The following is a 24,125-nucleotide window of genomic DNA, read 5'->3' as shown; positions in this document are numbered from 1 at the left end:
AAAAAGGTCTCTCACTGTGACACCCTCAACATACCAACTCTCCCCCTTTAGTCAAAATGAGTGACAAAATGAGTGACTGCTATTTCACTGTCAATTGTAGTTTAATCCTCACCCTAGTCTAGTTTATTGAGATACCAATCAGAATTGCATCCAATCTCACAGCATTCAATCTAGGGCAAATCAATCCCTGCTTCCTCAGACCCTCCCTCAAGCCACTCATACATGCATTTATGATAAGTTGCTCAGTTGTGTCCAACTCTTTGCAACCCTATGGACTGTAGCCTGCCAGACTCCTCTGTCCGTGGGTTTCTCTAGGCAAGAATACTGGAGTGGATTGCCATACCCTCTTCCAGGGGATCTTCCCAACCCCAGAGTCTATTACATCTCCTGCATTGGCAGGTGGGTTCTTTCCCACTAGTGCCACCTGGGAAGCCCAAATCCTAACAGGTCCTTTCTAACATCTTCTTACCACGATATCTGATATCTGATAATTCTCTCATGGGTTTGTTCTCTCTCACTTCAAGGAGTAATAAATTCAACTTGTTTAATTACACATATATTCATGGTAGTCTTTGGTTGGATCACATAAACAATACTTATAGCTTTTTAATTTTTAGACACTTGCTTGGAGGGCAACCCAGCTGCTGCATAAGCAGACCAATTACTCTAAAGTCATCAGGCTGTGAGGAAGTCCAAATTAGCCCACAATAAGAGACCACAGAGCTCAGATGGTAAAGAATCCATCTGCAATAAGAAAGACCTGCTTTCCATCCCTGGGTGGGAAAGATCCCCTGGAGGACAGCATGGCAACCCACTCTAGTATTCTTGCCTGGAGAATCCCCATGGACAGAGGAGCTTGGTGGGCTACAGTCCATGGGGTCGCAAAGAGTCGGACATGACTGAACGACTAAGCATAGCAGCAAGAGACCACATGGATCTAAATGGAGAGAGATGCTTGTCAGCCCCTGGATGCTGTCGCCGTAACACTCCCACACCCTCACCCCTTGCCTTCCAGCTTCAGCTAACTTCTGACTGCTACCACAAGAAAGATTTTGAGCCAGAACTGCCTGGCCCAGACCTTCTTAAATTTCTGATCCACAGAAACCACAAGAGATAATAAAATGATTGTTGTTTGAAGCCAGTAAGATTTGGGGTGATTTGGTATATAACAACAGATAACTGAAACAGGATTGAAAATTATGTTAAGTATCTGGCACACAGTAGGTGCTCAATAAGTGGTAGCTCTTTTTTGGTGCTTCTAAGAAGTAAGATTGAAAAGTGAAAGTGAAAGTTACTCACTCAGTCCTGTCTGACTCTTTGCCAGCCTGCCAGGCTCCTCTATCTAGGGAATTCTCCAGGCAAAAATACTGGAGTAGCCATTCCTTTCTCCAGGGGATCTCCCTGACCCAGGGATCAAACCCAGGTCTCCTGCATTGCAGCTAGAGTCTTTACTATCTGAGCCACTAGGGAAGCCCCAGAAGTAAGATTATTATGTGCAGAACCTCCAATACCTGAACACATTTTTAAAATATTTATTTTACAATTTTTATTTATGTATTTGGTGTGGCAGGTCTTAGTTGTGGCATGCAAGCTCTTGGCTGTGGCATGTGGGATCTTGTTCCCTGACAGGAACAGAATCTGGGCCCCATGCATAGGGAGTGAGGAGTCTTAAGACAGAGGATCACCAGAGAAGTCTCCCCAAACAAAATATTTCAGTAAATTTCCTTTGATGAAAACCTGTGGATTACTGTCCACAGATCCACTCAATGTATTTTAATCCTGATGCCAAAATAATGTAGACTGATTAATAATCCTCAGTAAGAGGCTGCACTCATTTGGGGGCAAAGCTAGAGCAATACTATGAATGTTACCAAAAGGAGTGTGTGAGGGGTCCGGCTGCTCACTGCTCAAAAGGCCAGTTTGGTGGAGAGGAAAGTTTGCTTTATTTTACTTGCTGGCAACTGTGCGAGGAGGGTGGCAGACATCTGTTCAAAGGCCGGCTTCCCCCTTGACAAGCAGAGGGTGACGGCATTTATAGACAGAGTGGGTGCGGGAGGATGTCTAAGGCAGAGACAGCGCCGTCATCTCTAACAGTCATCTTCAAACTGGCCATCAGTGGTCTGACTGGCATCATCTTGGTGGTTTTAGGTACAGTAAATCTTCAGTTCTGGAGGGCGCTTGTTCACACTTCTTTGCAGTCAGTTCTCAGAATTGTGGCAGCTCATGTCCTGGGTACAGTCTGCTCATCATGTCGTTAACTTTTCCACCTGGGGTTTTAGTATCTATAAGACAGCTCACAGAAAAAAAAAAAAAAAAGACAGCTCACAGGATATGGTTCAGAATATTGTCTACAGACCTCGAGAAAGAACTAAAGGTCCTTGACTATGCTTAATGATTACATTATTATTATTTAGTCTCCTTAGACTGTTTCCCTTTGTCTCAGCATTTCTCACTTCTCTGATTAGACTTGTTCTTTGATTAAAGCTTTCCACAGGCAAAAGGCAGGCAGAGGACATCGTCAGGAGGCAAGGACCATATGGTCCAGCTCCATTTCACTAGTGCTACTTTCTGAGGAAGAGTTTATGTTTAGAAAATACGTATAACTTTGTCCGTAAATTTGGAATCTACATCAGTGGTTGACTATGTTCCCTGGTTCCCATTTTCCTGTGGGGGTAATATGTTGAGCCAAACATGACTTATTGAAAATGTCTTAATTGAATAATTTTCAAATTTCCAAGGTAGCATGTGCCCATTGTAAAAAAAAAACAAAAACAAAAACAAAAATCAACCAACCAAACAAACAAAATGAAGATGTATAGAACAATTCTCCCTTATTCCCCTTCTCACCCCCCCACCACCACCCTCACAACATAAATGATTATCAATCATTATCAATAGCCTGATGTGTAGTCTTTCACACCCTTCTTCTTGCTCATATAAACACAGGTGAGCATAAAGATATGAATATATATATATATATATATATATACATACACACACACACACATAGCTGTTGCTGTTACAGTCCCTCAGTTGAGTCCGACTCTTTATGATCCCATGGACTGCAGCATGACAGGCTTTCCTGTCCTTCAAATCCATGTTCATTTTATTAGTGATGCCATCCAACCATCTCATCCTCTGTTGTCCCTTCTCCTCCTGCCCTCTTTCTTTCCCAGCATCAGGGTCTTTTCAAATGAATCAGCTCTTCATATCAGGTGGTCAAAGTATTGAAGCTTCAGCTTCAGCATCAGTCCTTCTAATGAGCATTCAGGACTGATCTCCTTTAGGATGGACTGGTTGGATCTCCTTGCAGTCCAAGGGACTCTCAAGAGTCTTCTCCAGTACCAAAGTTCAAAGTATCAATTCTTCAGCATTTAGCCTTCTTTATGTTCCAACTCTCACATCCGTACATGACTACTGGAAAAACCACAGCTTTTGACTGTACAGACCTTTGTTGGCAAAGTAATGTCTCTGCTTTTTAATATGCTGTCTAGGTTGGTCATAACTTTTCTTCCAAGGATGAAGTGTCTTTTAATTTCATGGCTACAGTCACCATCTGCAGTGATTTTGGAGCCCCCCAAAATAAAGTCTCACTATTTCCATTGGTTCCTCATCTATTTGCCATGAAGTAAGGGGACCAGATGCCATGATCTTAGTTTTTGAGTGTGGAGTTGAATGAATGTTTGTGTTTTTAGAATGTTTATATACACATATATATAAAAGTACTAAATTACTTAGTTGGTGATTTTTACTAAAATGGAATCATATTATACAATTATTCTGAAACTTGCTTTTCACTTGACAGTACATCATGATCCCATACAACTTAGTGTATGTGCTATATCTGCATTTGTTTCTTACAGCTGCTGTAACAAATTACCACCAATTTAGTGGCTTAAAACAACACAAATCTATTCTCTTTTAGTTCTGGAGGTCAGAAGTCTGGAATCAGTTTTACTGGGCTATAGTTAAGGCCTAAATTGACAGAGTTACTTCCTTCTCATGGCTCTAAACTTCTAGTGGCTGCCTTTACTCCTTGGCTTGGAGATTCCTCGATCTTCAAAGCTATTACTCCAATCTGTGCTTGTGAAACAGAGAAGGGCCATGTGGGGCTCCCAGGCATGGAGAACTTTCTATCCCCCATTTCTTGTAAGAAAGACTGCAGCCATTATGACCTTTCCTGAGTTCCAAAGGGTGGAATGGAACAGTTGCTAATTAAGGGAGAAGCAGCCAAGAAAGCACCTGAGGCAAGATTAAAGGGACCAGAGAAGCTCATCAGGATTTGGAGCCAACAACCTGAGATCCCTCACACACCAATCTTGTCAGAGACCCTCACCTTTGACTTCCTGTTATAAAAACCCTCATCAGATTTCTTGGGGTTGAGACACACAGTTTTTTGAGACAGGATCCCTATGTGTCTCCCTTTGCCTGGCAAAGCAATAAAGTTTTCCTTTTCTACTACAAAGAGCCTCTTGATGAAAGTGAAAGAGAAGAGTGAAAAAGCTGACTTAAAAGTCCACATTCAAAAACTAAGATCATGGCATCTTGTCCCATTAATTCATGGCAAATAGATGGGGAAACAACGGGAAACAGTGAGAGACTTTATTTTCTTGAGCTCCAAAATCACTGCAGATGGTGACTGAAGCCATGAAATTAAAAGACACTTGCTCCTTGGAAGAAAAGTTAAGACAAAGCTGGACAGCATATTAAAAAGCAGAGATGTTACTTTGCCAACAAAGGTCCGTCTGGTCAAAGCTATGGTTTTTCCATTACTCGTGTGGATGTGAGAGTTGGATCATAAAGAAGGCTGGGCACTGAAGAACTGATGCTTTTGTTAGGTAGTTAGAATAGGGAAAAGGAGTCCAAAATGGTGGTGGGTAAAAGACAGGAAGGGAAAAGTCAGTGAAAATAGAGCAGAGGAAGGTCAAAGAAGGTCCGAGGACCGGAGTGAGGACTTCAGGTAGAAGAGCACTCCTGCCTAAGCCCAATTTGCATAGGACAGACCCAGGGGGAAGGGAAAAACATAAAAAGAAGAGCCAAAGGGCTCTCTCTCTCTCTCTCTCTCCCACGCCTCTCTCTCTCTCTCCCACGCGTGCATACGCTCTTTCTCTTTCTCTCTCTCTCTCTCTCTCCCGCGCAATGGGGCACTCTTCTCTTTGCTTCTTTGGGTCCACGTGCCCTCACGCCTCGAAAATGGATTTTCCTGCTATTATCTAAATAAATAGAGCTGTAACACTGAGCTGTAACACTGATTTATTTAAGAGCTATAACACGGTCTGTCCAAGACCCGAGAGCCGTGACTCGCCGAGGGGGCTTTAATGTCCGTCACTCCAAATCTTTGTTGTGACGAGACAAAGAACTGAGGAGCATACACTTGCCTGACTCTTTTGAACTTTTGTGTTGGAGAACACTCGTGAGAGTCCCTTAGACTGTAATGGGATCAAACCAGCCAATCCTAAAGGAAATCAATCCTGAATATTCATTGGAAGGACTGATGCTGAAGCTGAAGCTCCAATACTTTGGTCACCTGATTCGAAGAACTGACTTATTGGAAAAGACCCTGATGCTAGGAATAATTGAAGGCAGGAGGAGAAGGGGATGACAGAGAATGAAATGGCTGGATGGCACCACCGACTCGATGGGCATGAGTTTAAGTAGACTCTGGGAGTTGGTGATGGACAGAGAAGCCTGGTGTGCTGCAGTCCATGGGGTCATAAAGAGTTGGACATGATTGAACGATTGAACTGAACTGAACAGAACTTTCTACTACATCACAAACTCTGTCTCTGGGATTTGATTTTGGACCAGTGTACAGAGAGGGACTTCCCAGGTGACTCACTGGTAAAGAATTTGCCTGCTCATGCAGAAGATCTCCTAGAAAACAAAATGGAAACCTACTCCAGTATTCTTGCCTGGGAAATCCCAGGGACAGAGAAGTCTGGTGGACTACAGTCCAAGGGGTTGCAAAAAGCCAGATACATCTGAGAACGCACAAGCAGATACAGAGAGGCAAGCTTTTGGCAACACTTCCATTATCATATCACCTCTCTTCTTAAACAGTTAAAAAAATCATTTCATTCAAATTTGGGGTTTCTGTAGCTGCTAAATTTGGAGTTCCTCAAGCTACATTTCATTTTTTGAAATCTATTTTCTTTCTTAGTATCTTCTCATGGCCTGCTCCCCACTTCGGCCACCTGAAACTTGCCCCAGGAAGGAGGTGATCAGGGAAAATTGGTCCCAACTCTTTTTCTCTTGTCTTTCTTATCTCCTTTCCAGAAGCAGGAGTCTACAAGACCCACCAACATCCTCATGTCAATGAATCAGGAACTTTATGACCCCAGTTCCTAGTCCCAAGGGCCTGCAGAATCATGGGAAGGCATGACCCAGGCCCAGGGCACCCTAGCTGAGTCCCAGGGGTTGGCACTCTTCTCTGACACCTCAGAGACAATTCTGAATGTTGAAAGGCAAAATGAACACACCTGTAAGGAAGGAGACACACCTATTTCCTGCCATATCAGTAAGTAAACATCTTACAACCAGCATCCCTCCAATATGAGCTGGTGGGCCCTAAGGGCAGAGGAAGGAGACCACCTGTGATATAGCAGCCATCAGACTGCAGCCACTCCCTACATGGACACCAAGGAAGCTCAAGAGTGAAAAAACACAGGTTACTGCCCCCAGATAGCTGAGATACATATGAAAGCAATAATTTCAATGAGCCCAGACTCTTATATCTTCCCATACATAGATAAGCCCTAAATCCCTTAACTTGGGATAATCTGGTTTTCTTTAAATAACAATAATCTTTTGATGTTCAGACTACCTCCCCTGTGCTGTAAAACTTCTGTATAATCTGGTTCCTTCCTGTGCCTCTCAGGGCAGTTCTCTCAGGGTCACTTGAGATACTGTCTCCCAGGCCTGAAGTCCTAAAAGTTTGCACCTAATAAAACATAACTCTCAGCTTTTACATTCTGACTATTTTTTAAGTCAACAACATGCTTCCAGGATCCTTTTAAGGATAGGACACAAGATTTCACCTGTGTTTTCAGTAGAAAAAAGACACAGAACTAAAGCATCTTCAGTTCTTTTAGATGGTAAATATTTTTTATAAGTTAGTCAAAGGGAGGAAGACCAGGTCAGGGGAAGGGTTAGCTTGTCCTTTCAAGTTAGCAGAGGTCAAGCAGTAGAGGCTGTAGTGATGCTGAGCAGGCCCCTGTGGGGCTCCTGGGCATGGAGGCCTTTTGTTTGTTCCTTCATTTCTTGTACGTAAGACTGCAGCTTCCAAGACCTCCCCTGAGTTTCAAACAGCAGATTCATACAGTTGCTTATCAAGGAAGTAGCAGCCTTGAAACCACCTGAGACAAGATTAAAGACACCAGAGAGGCTCATCCTACATTAGGAGAGGGGCCACCTGAGAGTCTGCACACAATTTAATTTTGTCAGTTGGTGTTGTTCAGTTGCTCAGTCTGACTCTTTATGACCCCATGGACTGCAGCACACCAGCTACCCTGTCCTTCACCATCTCCCAGAGCTTGCTCAAGCTCATGTCCATTGAGTCGGTGATACCATCCAGCCATCTCATTCTCTGTTGTCCCCTTCTCCTCCTGCCTTCAATCTTTCTGAACATCAGGGTCTTTTATAATATCAGCTCTTGCATCAGGTGGCAAAGTATTAGAGCTTCAGCTTCAGCATCAGTCCTTCCAATGAATATTCAGGACTGATTTCCTTTAGGATGGAATGGTTGGATCCCTTTAGCGTCCAAGGGACTCTCAAGAGTCTTCTCCAAAACCACAGTTCAAAAGCATCAGTTCTTCAGCGATCAGTCTTCTTTATGATCCAACTCTCACAACCACACATGAGTAATGGAAAAAAACCATAGCTTTGACCAGATGGACCTTTGTTGGCAAACTGGTGTATGTGCTTTTTAATATGCTGTCCAGATTTGTCATAGTTTTTCTTAGAAGGAGCAAGCATCTTTTTAATTTCATGGCTGCCGTCACCATCTGCAGTGATTTTGGAGCCCAAGAAAATAAAATCTGTCACTGTATACATTGGTTCCCCATCTTTTTGCCATGAGGTGATGGGACTGGAGGCCATGACCTCAGTTTTTTGAATGTAGAGTTTTAAGCCAGATTTTTCACTCTCCTCCTTCACTGTCATCAAGAAGCTCTTTAGTTCCTATTAACTTTCTGCCATAAGGGTGGTGTCATCTGCATATCTGAGGTTATTGATATTTCTCCCAGAAATCTTGATTCCAGTTTGTGCTTCATCCAGCCTGGCATTTCACATGATGTACCCTGCATATAAGTTAATTAAGCAGGGTGACAATATATAGCCTTGTTGTACTCCTTTCCCAATCTGGAACCAGTCCATTGTTCCATGTCTGGTTCTAAGTGTTGCTTCTTGACCTGCATATAGGTTTCTCAGGAGGCACATCAGGTGGTGTGGTATTCCCATCTCTTGAAGAATTTTCCACAATTTGTTGTGATCCACACAGTCAAAGGCTTTAGTATAATCAATGAAGCAGAACTAGATGTGTTTCTGGAATTCTCTTGCTTTTTCTATGATCCAGTGGTTGTTGGCAATTTGATTTCTTGTTCCTCTGCCTTTTCTAAATCCAGCTTGAATATCTGGAAGTTCTTGGTTCAGGTACTGTTGACGGCTTGCATGGAGAATTTTGAGCATTACTTTGCTAGCATGTGAAATGAGTACAATTGTATGATAGTTTGAACATTCTTTGGCATTGCCTTCCTTTCTTTGGAATTGAAATGAAAACTGACATTTTCTAGTCTTGTGGCCACTGTTGAGTTTTCCAAATTTGCTGGCATATTGAGTTCAGCACTTTCACAGCATCATCTTTTAGGATTTGAAATAGCTCAGGTGGAATTCCATCACTTCCTCTAGCTTTGTTTGTAGTGATGTTTCCTAAGGCTCACTTGATTTCACACTCCAGGATATCTGGCTCTAGGTGAGTGATCACACTATCATGGTTATCTGGGTCATAAAGATCTCCATTGTATAGTTCTTCTGTGTATTCTTAACCATCTCTTCTTAATACCTTTTGCTTCTGTTAGGTTCACACAGTTTCTGGCCTTTATTGTACCGATCTTTGCAGGAAATTTCCCTTGTTATTTCTAATATTCTTGAAGAGATCTCTAGTCTTTCCCATTCTATTGTCTTCTCCTATTTTTTTTCATTAATCACTTAAGAAGGCTTTCTTATCTCCCCTTGCTATTCTTTGGAATTCTGCAAACAGATGTGTACATCTTTCCTTTTCTCTTTTGCTTTTAGCTTCTCTTCTTTTCTCAGCTATTTGTAAGGCCTCTTCAGAAAACCATTTTGCCTTTCTTTTTCTTGGGGATGGTTTTGATCACCACCTATTGTACAATGTTACAAACGTCCGGCCATAGTTCTTCAGTCACTCTATCTATCAGAGAGGTCAATACTGAAATCAGATTGATTACATTCTTTGCAGCCAAAGATGGAGAAGCTATATAAAATCAACAAAAATAAGACCGGAAGCTGACTATGGCTCAGATTATGAACTCCTTATTACCAAAATTCAGACTGAAGTTGAAGAAAGTAGGGAAAACCACTAGACCATTGAGGTATAACCTAAGTCAAATCCCTTATGATTATACAGAGGAAGTGACAAATAGACTCAAGGGAGTAGATCTGATAGACAGAGTGCCTGAAGAACTATGGACTGAGGTTTGTGACACTGTACATGAGGCAGTGATCAAGACCGTCCCCAAGAAAAAGAAATGCAAAAGAGCAAAATGGTTGTCTGAGGAGGCCTTACAAATAGCTGAGAGAAGAAGAGAAGCTAGAGGCAAAAGAGACAAGGAAAGATATACCTATTTGAATGCAGAGTTTTAAAGAATAGCAGGGAGAGATAGGAAAGCCTTCCTCAAGGATCAGTGCAAAGAAATAGAGGAAAATAATAGGATGGGAAAGACTAGAGATCTCTTTCAAAAAATTAGAGATACCAAGGGAACATTTCATGCAAAGATGGGCACAATAAAGGACAGAAATGGTATGGACCTAACAGAAGAAGAAAATATTAAGCAGTGGCAAGAATACATAGAAGAACTATACAAAAAAGATCTTCATGACCCAGATAATCATGCTGGGGTGATCACTCACCTAGAGCCATGCATCCTGGAATGCGAAGTCAAACGGGCATTAGGAAGCATCGCTATGAGCAAAGTTAGTGAAGGTGATGGAATTCCAGTTGAGCTATTTCCAATCCTAAAAGATGATGCTATGAAAGTGCTGCACTCAATATGCCAGCAAATTTGGAAAACTCAGCAGTGGCCACAGGACTGGAAAAGGTCAATTTTCATTCCAATTCCAAAGAAAGGCAATGCCAAAGAATGTTCAAATTATCACACAATTGCACTCATCTCACATGCTAGTAAAGTAATGCTCAAAATTCTCCAAGTCAGGCTTCAACAGTGCATGAACCGTGAACTTCCAGATGTTCAAGCTGGATTTAGAAAAGGTAGAGGAACCAGAGATTAAATTGCCAATATCTGTTGGATCGTAGAAAAAGCAAGAGAGTTCCAGATAAACATCTGCTTCTGCTTTATTGACTATGTCAAAGACTTTGACTCTGGATCAGAACAAACTGGAAAATTCTGAAAGAGATGGGAATACCAGACCACCTGACCTGTCTCCTGAGAAATCTGTATGCAGGTCAAGAAGCAGCAGAACTGGAAATGGAACAATAGACTAGTTTCAAATTGGGAAAGGAGCACATCAAGACTGATTGTCATCTGGCTTATTTAACTTATATGCAGAGTACATAATGCAAAATGCTGGGCTGGATGAAGCACAACGTGGAATCAAGATTGCTGGGAGAAATATCAATAACCTCAGATATGCAGATGACACCACACTTACGGAAGAAAGCCAAGAACAACTAAAGAAACTCTTGATGAAATTTAAGAAGGAGAGTGAAAGTTGGCTTAAAACTCAACATTCAGAAAAACTAAGATCATGGCATCCAGTCCCATCACTTTGTTGCAAATAGATGGGGAAAACAACGGAAACAGTGAGAGATTTTATTTTCTTGAGCTCCAAAATCACTGCTGATGGTGATGGCAGCCATGAAATTAAAAGACGCTTACTCCTTGGAAGAAAAGTTAAGACAAACTTGGACAGTGTATTAAAAAGCAGAGAGAGAGAGAAAAAAAAAAAAGCAGAGAGGTTACTTTGCCAACAAAGGTCTGTCTGGTCAAAGCTATGGTTTTTCCAGTTAGTCATGTATGGATGTAAGAGTTGGACTATAAAGAAAGCTGAGCACTGAAGAATTGATGCTTTTGAACTGTGGTGTTGGAGAAGACTCTTGAGAGTCCCTTGGACTACAAGGAGAGCCAAACAGTCGATCTTAAAGGAGATCAGTCCTGGGTGTTCATTGGAAGGACTGATGCTGAACCTGAAAGTCCAATACTTTGTTCACCTGATGTGAAGAACTGACTCATTGGAAAAGACGCTGATGCTGGGAAAGATTGAAGGTGGGAGGAGAAGGGGATGACAGAGGATAAGATGGTTGGATGGCATCACCATCTCAATGGACCTGAATTTTAGCAAACTCCAGGAGTTGGTGATGGACAGGGAAGTTTGGTGTGCTGCAGTCCATGGGCTGGCAAACAGTAGCACACAACCGAGCAACTGAACTGAGAGTCTATCACATCTAATCCCTTGAATCTTTTTGTCACTTCTACTGTACAATGGTAAGGAATTTGATTTAGGTCATACCTGAATGGCCTAGTGGTTTTCCCTACTTTTTTCATTTTAAGTCTGAATTTTGCAATAAGGGGTTCATGATCTGAGCCACAGTCAGCTCCCGGTCTTGTTTTTGCTGACTGTGTGGAGTTTCTCCATGTTCAGCTGCAAAGATATAATCAATCTGATTTCGGTATTGACCATCTGGTGGTGAGCATATGTAGAGTTGTCTCCTGTTGTTGGAAGAGGTGTTTCCTATGACCAGTTCTCTTGGCAAAACTTGGCTAACCTTTGCCCGTCTTCATTTTGTACTCCAACGGTAAACTTGGACTCTACACACACCTTAATTTTGCCAGTAACCCCACCCTTTAAAAACTTTGCAGAAGAAAGCAAGAGTTTTACTGCCTTGAGCCTTATCACATCCCCCTGCCAGACTATATAACCTTTACCTATTCACCAGGGACGGGGGCATTGTTCTAGAAACGCTAGCCTTCTGGATTCCCCGTTTGCCTGGTAAAGAAAGCAAGCCATTCTTTCCTTCTCTATGGTTCTGTCTCCCTATTTCTGTTTGTGATTGGTACATAGAGAGTCAAGCTTTTGGCGGCAGTAGCTAAATGACTGCTTCTTAGGTTAGCACGCTGGCATAACCTAGATTCACCTCATTTGCTGATTTTAAATAAAGGACCATAAGAACTTGAAAGGCATACTGGGTGTCGCCCAGCAGTGAAGCTCCGCTGCCAAGGCGGGAAAAAAAAAGCGCCCTTTCTCTTGCTGCTGCGTGCTCTCGGAGGTGCCAGACCGTCATCTGCTGATGGATCGCCTGGCCCCAGGGCCTTGACAGTTAATGATTTGCCGCAGAACGAGTCCGCCCAGCAGAGGTGAGAGAGGGACGCCGGCGAGAGCGAGAGCGCGGACCCACGGGCCGCGCCGAGCCCCCGCCGGCCGCACAAGCGCCGCCTCCCGTCTTCCGGGACCCGGCACTTCTAGGGGTTCCGGGCGCCGGAGACCGCGGGGCTCCCATGGAGGCCGCCTCGCCGGCGGGACCTGGCGGCCGGGAGCCGCACGCGCCGGGCTCGGCCAGCCTGCTGCTCTGGATCAAGGGCAAGCTCTTCACCTGGTGAGTGGAGGGCAGTGCTCCGCGGCCGGCTGGGCTGCGGGCGCCGCAGGGAGCACCCCGGCTCGGACTCGGTGGCGGCGTGCGTTGGGGGAACTGGTTTAGGCGGCTCAACACGTGCCGCAGGGGTTTTCCTCCTTACTGGTTTTTTGAACGCTTGGGGTCCCTCCCCGGGCTCCCCCTTAGAAATCGCGGGGATGTGTTTCAGAGGATTTGATGGGAAATTAACTCTTTGGGCATCATTAGGTCTGTCCCCGGTGGCCTCCCAGCCTGCAGGAGACGGGGCCCCCAGAGATGCTGTGAAGGAGGGGTCCCCACCCTCGGGCTTGGTAGGTGGGCGAGCTCCTCTCCCTGGAGCCTGTGTCCACATTCCTCTGCTGCGGAGCCTAGTCCACTAACAGTTGAGTTCACCCAAGTGAAAAATCGGGGTTGAGTTTTCTGGTGCCGCCTGGAGGTAGTCTAGAGCCAGCTCCTTCCTTGGGCTGAGATGAGAGGCGACGCAGCCACCTTTGGGTCCAGGGTCCAGAGAAGCTGTTTCTGTTGTCACCATGCTCTGTAGAAAATAGAAGTGTGTTTAAGGGATTGGGAGAGACTCTGGGTCGGGGAAAGCATTTGTGTGGTCAGTGGCTGACTTGTATCCTGGAAATAGAGATAACTCAGGATTTAAATAATGAAAGCCAGCATTCATGGAGCATTCACAGTCAAGTACTGTGCTTAGGAATTTTTATGGATAATATTATTTAATCCTTACCACTTTATGAGATGGCACTGTTGTTATCCCTACTTTGCTGATGGAGAAACAAAGAAAGCTAAACCAATTTCGCAAGGCCATGCAAGGACCTGTAAGGAATGATGCCTGTCCACTCCAGCCTAAACTGACCTTAAGTGCTCCTGGCCACTGGCTCATTATGACACAGGCATTTTTTTTTTTTTTTTTCAGATTAACAAATCGAATTTTTCATAAAAGGTTGTGAAAACTATGTCTTGAAAAGTCATACCATTTTCAAAACTCGATCAGTAATGGTGTATATCTTTTTGTCATGTAAATAAGAATGGTTTTAAATAGCTGTATATGTTTAAAGGGGAAAGGTGGCCAAAAATCACCTTGCATTATCCAGTAATATACGGTATGCCTGATAATTTAGCCAGAAGTTCTCAGCTGGGAGGCAGTGTCTAAGAGTACATGTCTTAGAGCAATGTCTAAGAGCACAGACTCAAATTCTGTTTGTGCCACTTACCAGCTGACTGATTGTGGATAAGTCATTTAACTTCTCTGTGCCCCAGTTTTCTCACTTGTAGAATGGGGATGATAGCAGTACCTATTTTGTTGTGATATTGTGGAGATTAAGTGGCTGACTACACAGGAGTGGCAGACAGCTTGGTTCATGGTACTTACTATTCATGGGTTAGTTTTATGCATCATCAGCCCCCAATTCTTGGGTAATAGGAAGGTGTGGTGTTGCTTTAGGAGATAATAGCAACCCCGAAACAAGACAGACTATACAGCAGATTAGTTTAGCAAGACATAAGAAAGAAGAGCAGTATTTTGTCCCCCTAATGTTCTAATATTTTCAAAATCTGTTCTATTTTATTAATACCAGGAATATCTCATAGCTTCCTAGACATGAGATTTCTTCTCTCTCTAAACACACTTTTTTTTGTGCCTCCCTTATTGATTTTTATTTTCTTCCCTGTGTGATAGCTATTTGTATGCATCTTACATTCCTGATGCACAAAGTCCTTGACAGCAGAAATTCAGATCTTCCCCCCCTGCCCCAAATCCCACAAATGAATGAATGAATAAGGGATGACTAGAGTTCTTGAGACTCCTTTCCAGTCTACCATACTCCCTTTAATCTTTCCTTTATTGATCTTTATTCTGAGGGTCTTGGGCTAGAGTTTTTTTTTTTGGCAGAGCTCTTTTGTTCATTAAGATTTTCAGTCCTACCTCTGGCAACTGTCCAAACATAAATTCTGATTTGCAGTTTTTCCTTGTCTAACCCAGCAATCAGAAAAATGCATTTTGCCCAATATCCAGTACTTCTTATATTTAGTATTTTAAACTCTTAGTGTTAAAACTCATCACTTGTACTAGACTTGAAGAGGTGAAGTAGCTCATTACCTTAGGAGCTTGAGGGAGCTGGGTGGAGGAATGGCTCTGGGCTAGAAAGTCTGATCCTTTTTAACTTCTCAGCATGCAGGAAGTTGTTACAGGGATGGGCAGTAATGCAGCTTAGGGAAGAGGTAAGGGTGGACTTTAAAAGCCTTCCACGTGGCCTCTGGCTGTTCTCTGCCTCAGGGTATATTCCACTCCCTCCCCGCCCCACCCCCCCAACAGTTCTAGGAATAGCCCAAAGATTATTCCTGCTTATCTCTGCTCCTTTCTTCAGGTTTATTTGCAGGAATATGAGATGGCTGCCAGTGCTTATTTCTCTTCTTGACAGCACTTCCAGAAAGTATCTGGAGTTCACCTCCCCCTCCAATCCCTATTGTCTTACTTAAGTTTAGACCTTTATCATTACTTGCACTTTTGTCATAGCTTCCATTCATGCCTTCAGTTCAGTTCAGTTGCTCAGTCATGTCCGACTCTTTGCGACCCCATGAATCGCAGCACGCCAGGCCTCCCTGTCCATCACCAACTCCTGGAGTTTACTCAAACTCCTGTCCGTCAAGTTGGTGATGCCATCCAGCCATCTCATCTTCTCTCGTCCCCTTCTCCTGCCCCCAATCCCTCCCAGCATCAGGGTCTTTTCCAGTGAATCAACTCTTCGCATGAGGTGGCCAAAGTACTGGAGTTTCAGCTTCAGCATCAGTGCTTCCAATGAACACCCAGGACTGATCTCCTTTAGGATGGACTGGTTGGATCTCCTTGCAGTCCAAGGGACTCTCAAGAGTCTTCTCCAACACCACAGTTCAAAAGAATCAATTTTTCGGCGCTCAGCTTTCTTCACAGTCCAACTCTCACATCCGTACATGACCACTGGAAAAATCATAGCCTTAACTAGGCGGACCTTTGTTGGCAAAGTAATGTCTCTGCTTTTTACTATGCTATCCAGGTTGGTCATAACTTTCCTTCCAAGGGGTAAGCGTCTTTTAATTTCATGGCTGCAGTCACCATCTGCAGTGATTTTGGAGCCCCCAAAATAAAGTCTGACCCTGTTCCCCCATCTATTTCCCATGAAGTGATGGAACCAGATGCCATGATCTTAGTTTTCTGAATGTTGAGGTTTAAGCCAACTTTTTAAGCCAACTAAAAGAAACAGTGTCAGACTTTTTTTTGGGCTCCAAAGGTTTAAGCCAACTAGTTTAAGCCAACTAAAAGAGGCTTTTTAGTTCCTCTTTACTTTCTGCCATTAGTTCCTCTTCATTTTCATGCCTTCACCTACTCTGAATCATCTCATTACAGAGGAACCAGAGTAATGCCAAATAACACTGAAGGGCACCAATAACTGCCATCAAATGAGAATTTTATCCCCAATAAAGTGTCCTTCAAGCTTCCCTAATAGCTCAGTTGGTAAAGAATCCGTCTGCAATGCAGGAGACCCTGATTCAATTCTTGGGTTGGGACGATCGGCTGGAGAAGGGATAGGCTTCTAACTAACATTTCATCAGCCCTTATAAAAAGGTTTTTTAGTCCCTTTGATAGCAGGTTAGACTTCCCTGGTGGGTCAGACGGTAAAGCGTCTGCCTACAATGCAGGAGACCCCGGTTCCATCCCTGGGTCGGGAAGATTCCCTGGAGAAGGAAATGGCAACCCACTCCAGTACTCTTGCCTGGAAAATCCATGCATGGAGGAGCATGCCTACAGCCTACAGCATGGTAGGCAACCATGGGGTTGCCAAGTGTCGGACATGACTGAGTGACTTCACTTCGCTTTCATAGCAGGTAAGTAATTTGCCTGAGGGCAGATTGCTGTTGATGATCTCACAGAGGCAGCTGTGAGCAGGGGCCTCAGATCTTAATTCCCTGCCCAGGAATTGAACCTGGGTAGCGCAGTGGTAAAGAATCCTTCTGCCATTGTAGGAGATGCAAGAGACTCGGGTTTGATCCCTGTGTCAGGAAGAGCCCGTGGAAGGGAATGGCTACCCACTCCAGTATTCTTGCCTGGAGAATTTCATGGACAGAGGAGCCTGGGGGGCTACAGTCCATGGGGTTGCAAAGAGTCAGACATGTGTCTCACTTAGCAAACAGGAGACTGGTTGTAAGTGTCTGGCATGAAGCCCATCTTTTTCTTGCTCTAAGAAATGTAAACAGGTGGCCAGTTGTAAGTGCCTAATTGTGGCCCAACTGTCTCCTGCCTCAGGGAGAGGCAAAGATGAGATAGTTTCATTTGATTCATGTCGTTGTTCAGTTGCCAAGTGGTGTCCGACTCTTCGCAGCCCCATGGACTGTAGAATCATTTGACTCTAAACTAACCTGTTTTGCAGTACTATTTCAGAAATCTCACTGCACCGTGTTGAGGGTGAAACTTTTAGGCTTCCTCCCATTAGTTGCACAGTGGTTTGCAATTTGGGGAAGCTCTTGGAGGGGCACTGAAGTTTCCTCTGGGTCCATTATGGGGGCAAGATGGGAAATAGAAGTTGGTGGGCTCCTGGGCTGGCCTTTGGCCCCCACTTGGTCTGTGGCTTTGCCTGTTTTACAGTTGAACTTTTGTGCAAGACGTTTGAAGACAGGGTTCTGCAGTTAAAACAAGGCTGAGAGCCGCTGGTTACTGAATGGAGCTCAAGCTGTGGCTGTGGGTACTGCTTCTGGCCGCTGTTCCCCCTCTTCTTTCCTCCCCCACCCCTTCCTCCCTCCTTTGTCTTCTTCTTACCTGAACACAGTTATTATATTTTTAGAGATTTTTATTATGATAAAATATATATAACATAAAGTTTACCATTTTAACCATTTTAAGTGTCTAATTCAGTGACATTACGTATATTCACAATGTCGTGCATCCATCACCACTCTCCATTTCCAGAACTTGTTAATTATTCCAAACGGAAAACCTGAACCTGTTACACCCTAACTCCACATCCCTTTCTCCCCACAGCCCCTGGAAACCACCATTCTACATTCTGTCTCTACAAATTTGACTATTCTAGATCCCTTTTATAAGTGGACTCATGCAATATTTTTCCTTTTTTTGAGAACTCAGAGTTCTTGACATGAACTGTAAGGCTCTCTACCATTGGCCCGCTTTGCTCTCCAGGCTCAGTTCCCAGGACGTCCATCTCTCACGTGGGCCAGCAACACCGGCATGCCTCTGAGGCCCTTGCTGCCACACGTCATAGTCCATGTCTTTACACTCGTACCTCCCTCCTGGAATGCTTTCCTGTCTGACCTCGTGGCTGCTTAAAGACTCTTTGTAGACAGCACTGAGTTAGGCAGTCTTCTTCCTTGGCTCCTTGCTGTCTCTCTGTTGGGTGCCCTTCCTCTATGCTCTTCTGTACCTGTTTCCTAACTCATTACGTTACCATACTGTAATAAAAAAGTAGTTTTCACGAGCTACAGCTATGGAAGAAGCAAATTGCCTCTCAAGGTAACTGCTTTTCTGTACATTAGTTTGGTAAGTTTGTTAAAAAGTTATAAAGCTTCCTTATATTATTATTTACTGAGGAACATTGGAGAAAATGAAATATTTCATGCAGGTGAATTTTACAGGTAACTTTTGACTCACTTTTTAAAAAATATTAAGACTTACTTTTAAATCCCATCAAAGGGGCACTGTTTTTGTAATGGATTACTCAGTTCTGTTGTCATAATTTTGGGCAACAGTTCTTCACCATTTAATTGGTTTGTATCAAACAACTGTCTTGGTTAGGCCAACCCACTGAATTACTTAGTGAGTCCATTTGCAACTAATTCTGGAGATTTTACCAAGGAAAAAGTCCATCATTTAGAAGTCTTAATGGTATATTTAAAATGGAAATAAGACTACTTGCCTTTTAATAAACAAAGTGCATTCAAAATAGTACCTTTTCTTGATGATTCAGGATCATCATTATGATTATTATGATAATTAAAATTATTCTGCTGAGTAGTCATAATATGCTAAGAGGCCATTTGAGTTAATATTTTGTCTTATTTTTTTCAGACTTCTTTCTCATAGTTGTCACACATGATTTTTTTCTGTATTGAGCATATCTAAAAGTCTACATTTTTGTAGATTATGACTTCTAACCTATTACTGCTGTAGAAACTAGAAAACCCATTTCTTAGAATTGCTCATAGTCAAAGTATAAATAGGCCCTGTATAAAGATTTAAATGGTTTTTATTTTAATAAATTATAAAAACTTTAAGTCTACAGATTGTGGGACTTCTTTTTAGATGGTTACGGGGGTCTGTGTTAATTAAAGTCATCAGATAAGTCGGATGTCATGAAAACTTGGTTATTCATGCCAATGATGCAGAGAAAGATTCCATCAAAAACCACCTTTGAATCTCAGAATTCTTTCTAGTTGTTTCTTGGAAATAAGAGTATTTAAGGAACGTATTGACTTGGTTTCTTCAGCCCAGCAAATCCTACTGAGAGCTTGAGACTGGTATTACTATGCTATGTGACTTGGAGCTTCCCAGAGCAGTGCTCTGCAAAAGGGGACTACAGAATATTTTTTCTTTTTGAGTTTTTATTTTATGATGGAGTATAGTTGACTGATAATGTTGTGATAGTTTCGGGCATACAGCAAAGCTACTCAGCCATACGTAGACATGTATCAGTTGCAGGAAGGGGGATCCCTTCCAGGGTCCAAGAGAACTGTTGTCTAACACTCGGAAATGAATTGTCCAAGGAGACATACATGCTGACAAAGCACGAGATTTTATTGGGGAAGGGCGCCCGTGCAGAGACCAGTAGGATAAGGGAACCCAGGAGAACCACTTTGCCATGTGACTTTCAGTCTGAGGGTTTATGGTGATGGGATTAATTTCTCGGTTGTCTTTGGCCAACCATTCTGACTCAGTCCTTCCTGGTGGTGCACACGTTGGTCAACCAAGTCGGATGCCCGTGAGAAGGATTCTGGGAAGTGGTCTGACACGTGGTGTCTCCTTTTGACCTTTGCTTAACTGGTTGGTGGTGGCTTATTAGTTCCATGTTCCTTACTAGGACTTCCTGTTGTAAAATAACTCATGCAAATAGTTACTCTGGTGCCTGGCCAGGGTAGGCGGTTTCAGTAAGTGTGCTTCCCCTAACATATCCATTAGGAGAATATTTCTTACACTTTTCACTGTGGTGTCAAGTCAGAGATAAATACTGTTAAAAGTCAATCTTTGTTGAGTAAACTTCACTTAGTATACCTAGAGCAACCTCACTATTCCAGGATGTCATGTGGATTAACTCATGTAATCCTTACAGTAATCCTCTGCAGTGTTATGCTGGCATTGCCAGTCCCCTAGACACATTTGGAAGCTGAGGCACTGATAGGTTAAGTCTTATTCCTCAACGGGATTAGTCACACAGCAGTAAGGAAAGCAGCTGGGTTTCATCTCCTCCAAGTCAGTCTGGTCCCAGCGCCTGGACTGCTACCCCTGTGGTGACCCTGCCTCCTCTGAGCTGGGCACCAAACAGAAAAATCAAGCCCGGGACAATTTTGCCCCCTAGAATTTTTCCTCTGGGCTGTTCGTATCCCCTTGGGGTGCCAGGGAGAATATAAAGTCACAGGATAAATATAATTCTCTTCCTGGAGCATCATTTATTTTTTAGATTCCAGTTGCATGGAAGTGTATTAATTATAATCCCTGGCACATGACATGCTTTCATAGTTGGCCCATGAATGACTAATTTTTTTTGCATGCAATATGTTCTTACATACCTACTACCAGCCCTAAAACTGGAATTGTGATGGTAATTTCCATCCACCTCTTTCAAACTGTTGACTAAAAAATTAGTCACATCCTGAAAGTAGAGAATATTTCACTCGGTGGGAATGTTTAGGACTCCTAGCCCGGGAGACAGCATCTCAGAGGCCCTGAAAAACTGCTCTGAGGAGGCAGGAGAGGGAGTCAGGCAATATACAAATTTGCAACAAAGGGGTCAGGCAGTCTGACCATCAAAGATTATTGTTAAGTAAGGGAAACCAGGTATCTAGGAATTTAGCACCTTTCTATGTATGGGAAGATGCAAGACTCTGGGATTATTGAAGTCTTTTCTTTCCTATGCATTTCAGCTATCTGGGGCCAGCATCCTGCATTTTACAAAAGTATTCTTTTCTCTCTTGAATTCCCTTATGGCTCACCAGCTCATACTGGAGGACTGTAATCGCTGATGACTGTAGCCTCCTTAAGTTCCTTGGGTAGAGAGTGGTGCCACTTGTTGGCAGGGCTCAGAGATTCACATTTGGAGGGCTGGAATTGCAGATAGCAATGACATTTCTTGCTAGCTGATATGGCAGGAAATATTTCATTTCACACTATCCCTTCTTTCCCAACCAAAGATAATCAGCATCCTAAATCCTTCTTTCACCATTTCCTTGCTCTCATTTTGGTATAGTTTTGTTCCTGTATATGTTTCTAAAACTTATATTTTATTATCTTAAAAAAAAAAACTGTTTAAAAAGGGTATGTTATGAATAATCTGTTGGGATTTATTTACACCCCCCATATCACATTGCTAAGATTCATCCGTATTGTTGCCTGATCCTGCAAAACACTCCCTTTTGCTTCATACAATATTCTTTCCTGTGAGTATACCACATTTTATGTTCTCATTCCATTGAAGGGCATTTGGGCTTTTTCCTATGTGTTTTGGAATAGTGAACAGGACTTTTAGGAACATTCTTCTACTGTCTCCTATTGACCACTTGTCAGAGCTTCTTTAATATGTACACATGCACACACACATACACCTATGAGAGGAATTGCTGGATTAGAGGGTATGTGATTGTTCAACTTTATAAAATAAATGCCAAACTTTATCCAAAGTGTTTATATGAACTTATACTCCCACCAGCTAAATATGAGAAATCCTGTGAAACAAATATCCTAACATTTGATGTTATCATACTTTAAGATTTTTACAATCAAGTGAATGTAAAAGAGTATCTTAATTTGTGTATCCCTGATCAATAATGAAGCTGGGTCTCTTTGTATGTTTATTGGCTTTGTTTCCAGTTTTGAGAAATACTCATATTATCTGTGAAATACCCATCTTTTGCTATTACTTTTATATCAAATGGTGTCTCTATGGGCTTCTTTTATGGCTCAGCTGGTCTAGAATCCACCTGCAATGTGGGAGACCTGGGTTCGATCCCTGGGTTAAGATCACCTGGAGAAGGGAGAGGCTACCCACTCCAGTATTCTGGCCTGGAGAATTCCATGGCCTGTATAGTTCATGGGGTCGCAAAGACCCAACTGAGTGACTTTCACAAACACATACACAATGCAATTTACATAGATTTTAAAGATGCCACCTGAGAGCTTAAAAAGTTGGGGCTTGTATCAGGTTCCCCACTAATGCTCATTGCTTCTCCTTGCCTGATGCTGGCAGTTCCAGTTGAAAAGGCTGAGAGTAGTTCAGAGCTGGCAGGCGTAAATTAGGAGCAAATGAAGCAGACTCCGGAGGGGAGTGAGTTTTTCTGGTTTAAGGCCTGTGGAATGTTGAAAGACTATCATGACTCACTCCTTTACACCACCCTTCCCCTCCCAGACTCAGCCCTCAGGAACTTTCAGGCTTAGATGCCTGTTTTCTTTTGGTGTCTGGTTGATGTTTGAATAGTGTATTAATTTGATTGTTAGCAGAGAAATCTAGCTGACCACTATTGTAGGTAAAAAGGAAAATTTATGACTTCACAGAATTCAAGGAGGGTTTAAGTGCCAAACCACACAGAGAGCAGAGAAGCAGATGGAGCCAGGAACCCAAACCACAGTGGGATTCTCTGCCTGTCTCTTAGCTTTGCTGTCGCTGTTGATTTTATTCTTCTAAATGCAGACCAGTTGCTTTTCTTCATTTGAGGATTACATCTTACTATTTAAAACACACAAAACAGACAACAAAACAACAAAACCGTCAAGTTTTGAAATCCGTATTTTTGTTTTGATAATCCACAAGGGATGTACATTTAGATTTTCCAATGGTTAAAAAGAACAGTTCTTCAAAACTTCCTATTCAGCCTCAGCCTCAGTGGGTAGGCAATATTAGGAATTTCAATTTTATGGGTGGTGGCTTCTTGATTGCTCATCGAGAACAGGGTTAGTCTGTTTTCTTCCTTGCCTTTGCCAGACTGGGCTGAGTAGAGATATGCTTGTACATCTGTCACAGGATTTTAAAACTCTAGCCGTCTAGACGCTTGAAACTGCAGTGCACTAATTACCCAGTACTAATCCCATCCTTCTGAATTTACCCTTCCCCCATCCCTGTCCCCAACTTGCCAGCTGTCCTGGAGCTCTTCTTCCTGACCTTGGAGGGTGTTTCACATGCGTTGCCCCTTCCGGGATTCTCACACAGGAGTCTGGGGAGAGGGAGAATCCAAGAGGTAGAGGCCACATCCTCTGCATATTGCCCACAGCTTCTCCAGCGCCCCCTTGTTCGCTTCGCTAGTGGCTCAGCAGGTAAGGAATCCGCCTGCAATGCAGGAGACCCGGCTTCGACCCCTGGGTGGGGAAGATCCCCTGCAGAAGGGAATGGCAACCCACTCCAGTGTTCTTGCCTGGAGAATCCCTTGGACAGAGGAGCCTGGTAGGCTACAGTCCACGGGGTCGCAAAGAGTCACACACGACTGAGCGACTATCACTTTCACTTTAACCTCCCCCTTGTAGGCTGCAGGACTCGTTTCTCTGACCTGTGTCCAAAGAGAATAGGTGATTCGAATATGTGTTTCAGACTTTCTCTTTTCAGCCAATCAAAATTGGAGGGCAGAGGGAGGATACCATAAATAGATTTTATGTCTTTCTTAATTTCATTAGAACACCCCTTATTAAAATAATTAATTGTGGAATATATCATCAAATGGATGTGTTAATGCTCATTGTTAGAGATTCAAGGTAATTTGTATCAGTTGATCTCCTTGCATGGTATCATAATCCTCAATGTTGTATACTTTATTTTTGTTATTATCAGAGTGGTAATATGTAGGATGGGAAAGTACAAACTCAGAACGGCTGAAACTCAGTTTCTTGCCTATTCAGTTGTAATCCTTTTCTCACAAAAGCTTTTATGGGATTTAAATGAAACAACATATACGCACTTAGTATGACACCTGACACAGTTGTTTTTATTGTCTCCTCAATCTTGCTAGGATAATAAGAAATCCATTTTGAGTCCCTAATAAATGCTGGTTTATTTTTGGTTGTCCTTGGTTTCAG

The 24,125-nt window shown here is 42.9% G+C and overlaps 1 protein-coding gene across 2 annotated transcripts in view; it reads left to right on the top strand.

The window, feature by feature from the left end:
* Positions 1–12,593: 12,593 nt before the first annotated feature.
* Positions 12,594–24,125, top strand: part of SLC35F2 (solute carrier family 35 member F2) — a 59,945-nt gene continuing 48,413 nt past the window's right edge. Inside the window, exon 1 of one of the 2 annotated variants that reach the window (XM_043898269.1) lies at positions 12,594–12,847. In XM_043898269.1, the coding sequence (XP_043754204.1) occupies positions 12,750–12,847 (98 nt within the window). In that variant the 5' untranslated portion in view covers positions 12,594–12,749. Of the gene's footprint in view, positions 12,848–22,404; positions 23,373–24,125 lie in introns of those variants that run through there. The other variant, XM_043898278.1, reaches the window with a different exon arrangement.

This window comes from Cervus elaphus, chromosome 1 (genome assembly GCF_910594005.1).
Source record: "Cervus elaphus chromosome 1, mCerEla1.1, whole genome shotgun sequence".
Taxonomy (NCBI): Eukaryota; Metazoa; Chordata; class Mammalia; order Artiodactyla; family Cervidae; genus Cervus; species Cervus elaphus.
Note: the sequence above shows the minus strand (reverse complement) of the source record. Positions and strands in the feature narration are given on the sequence as shown.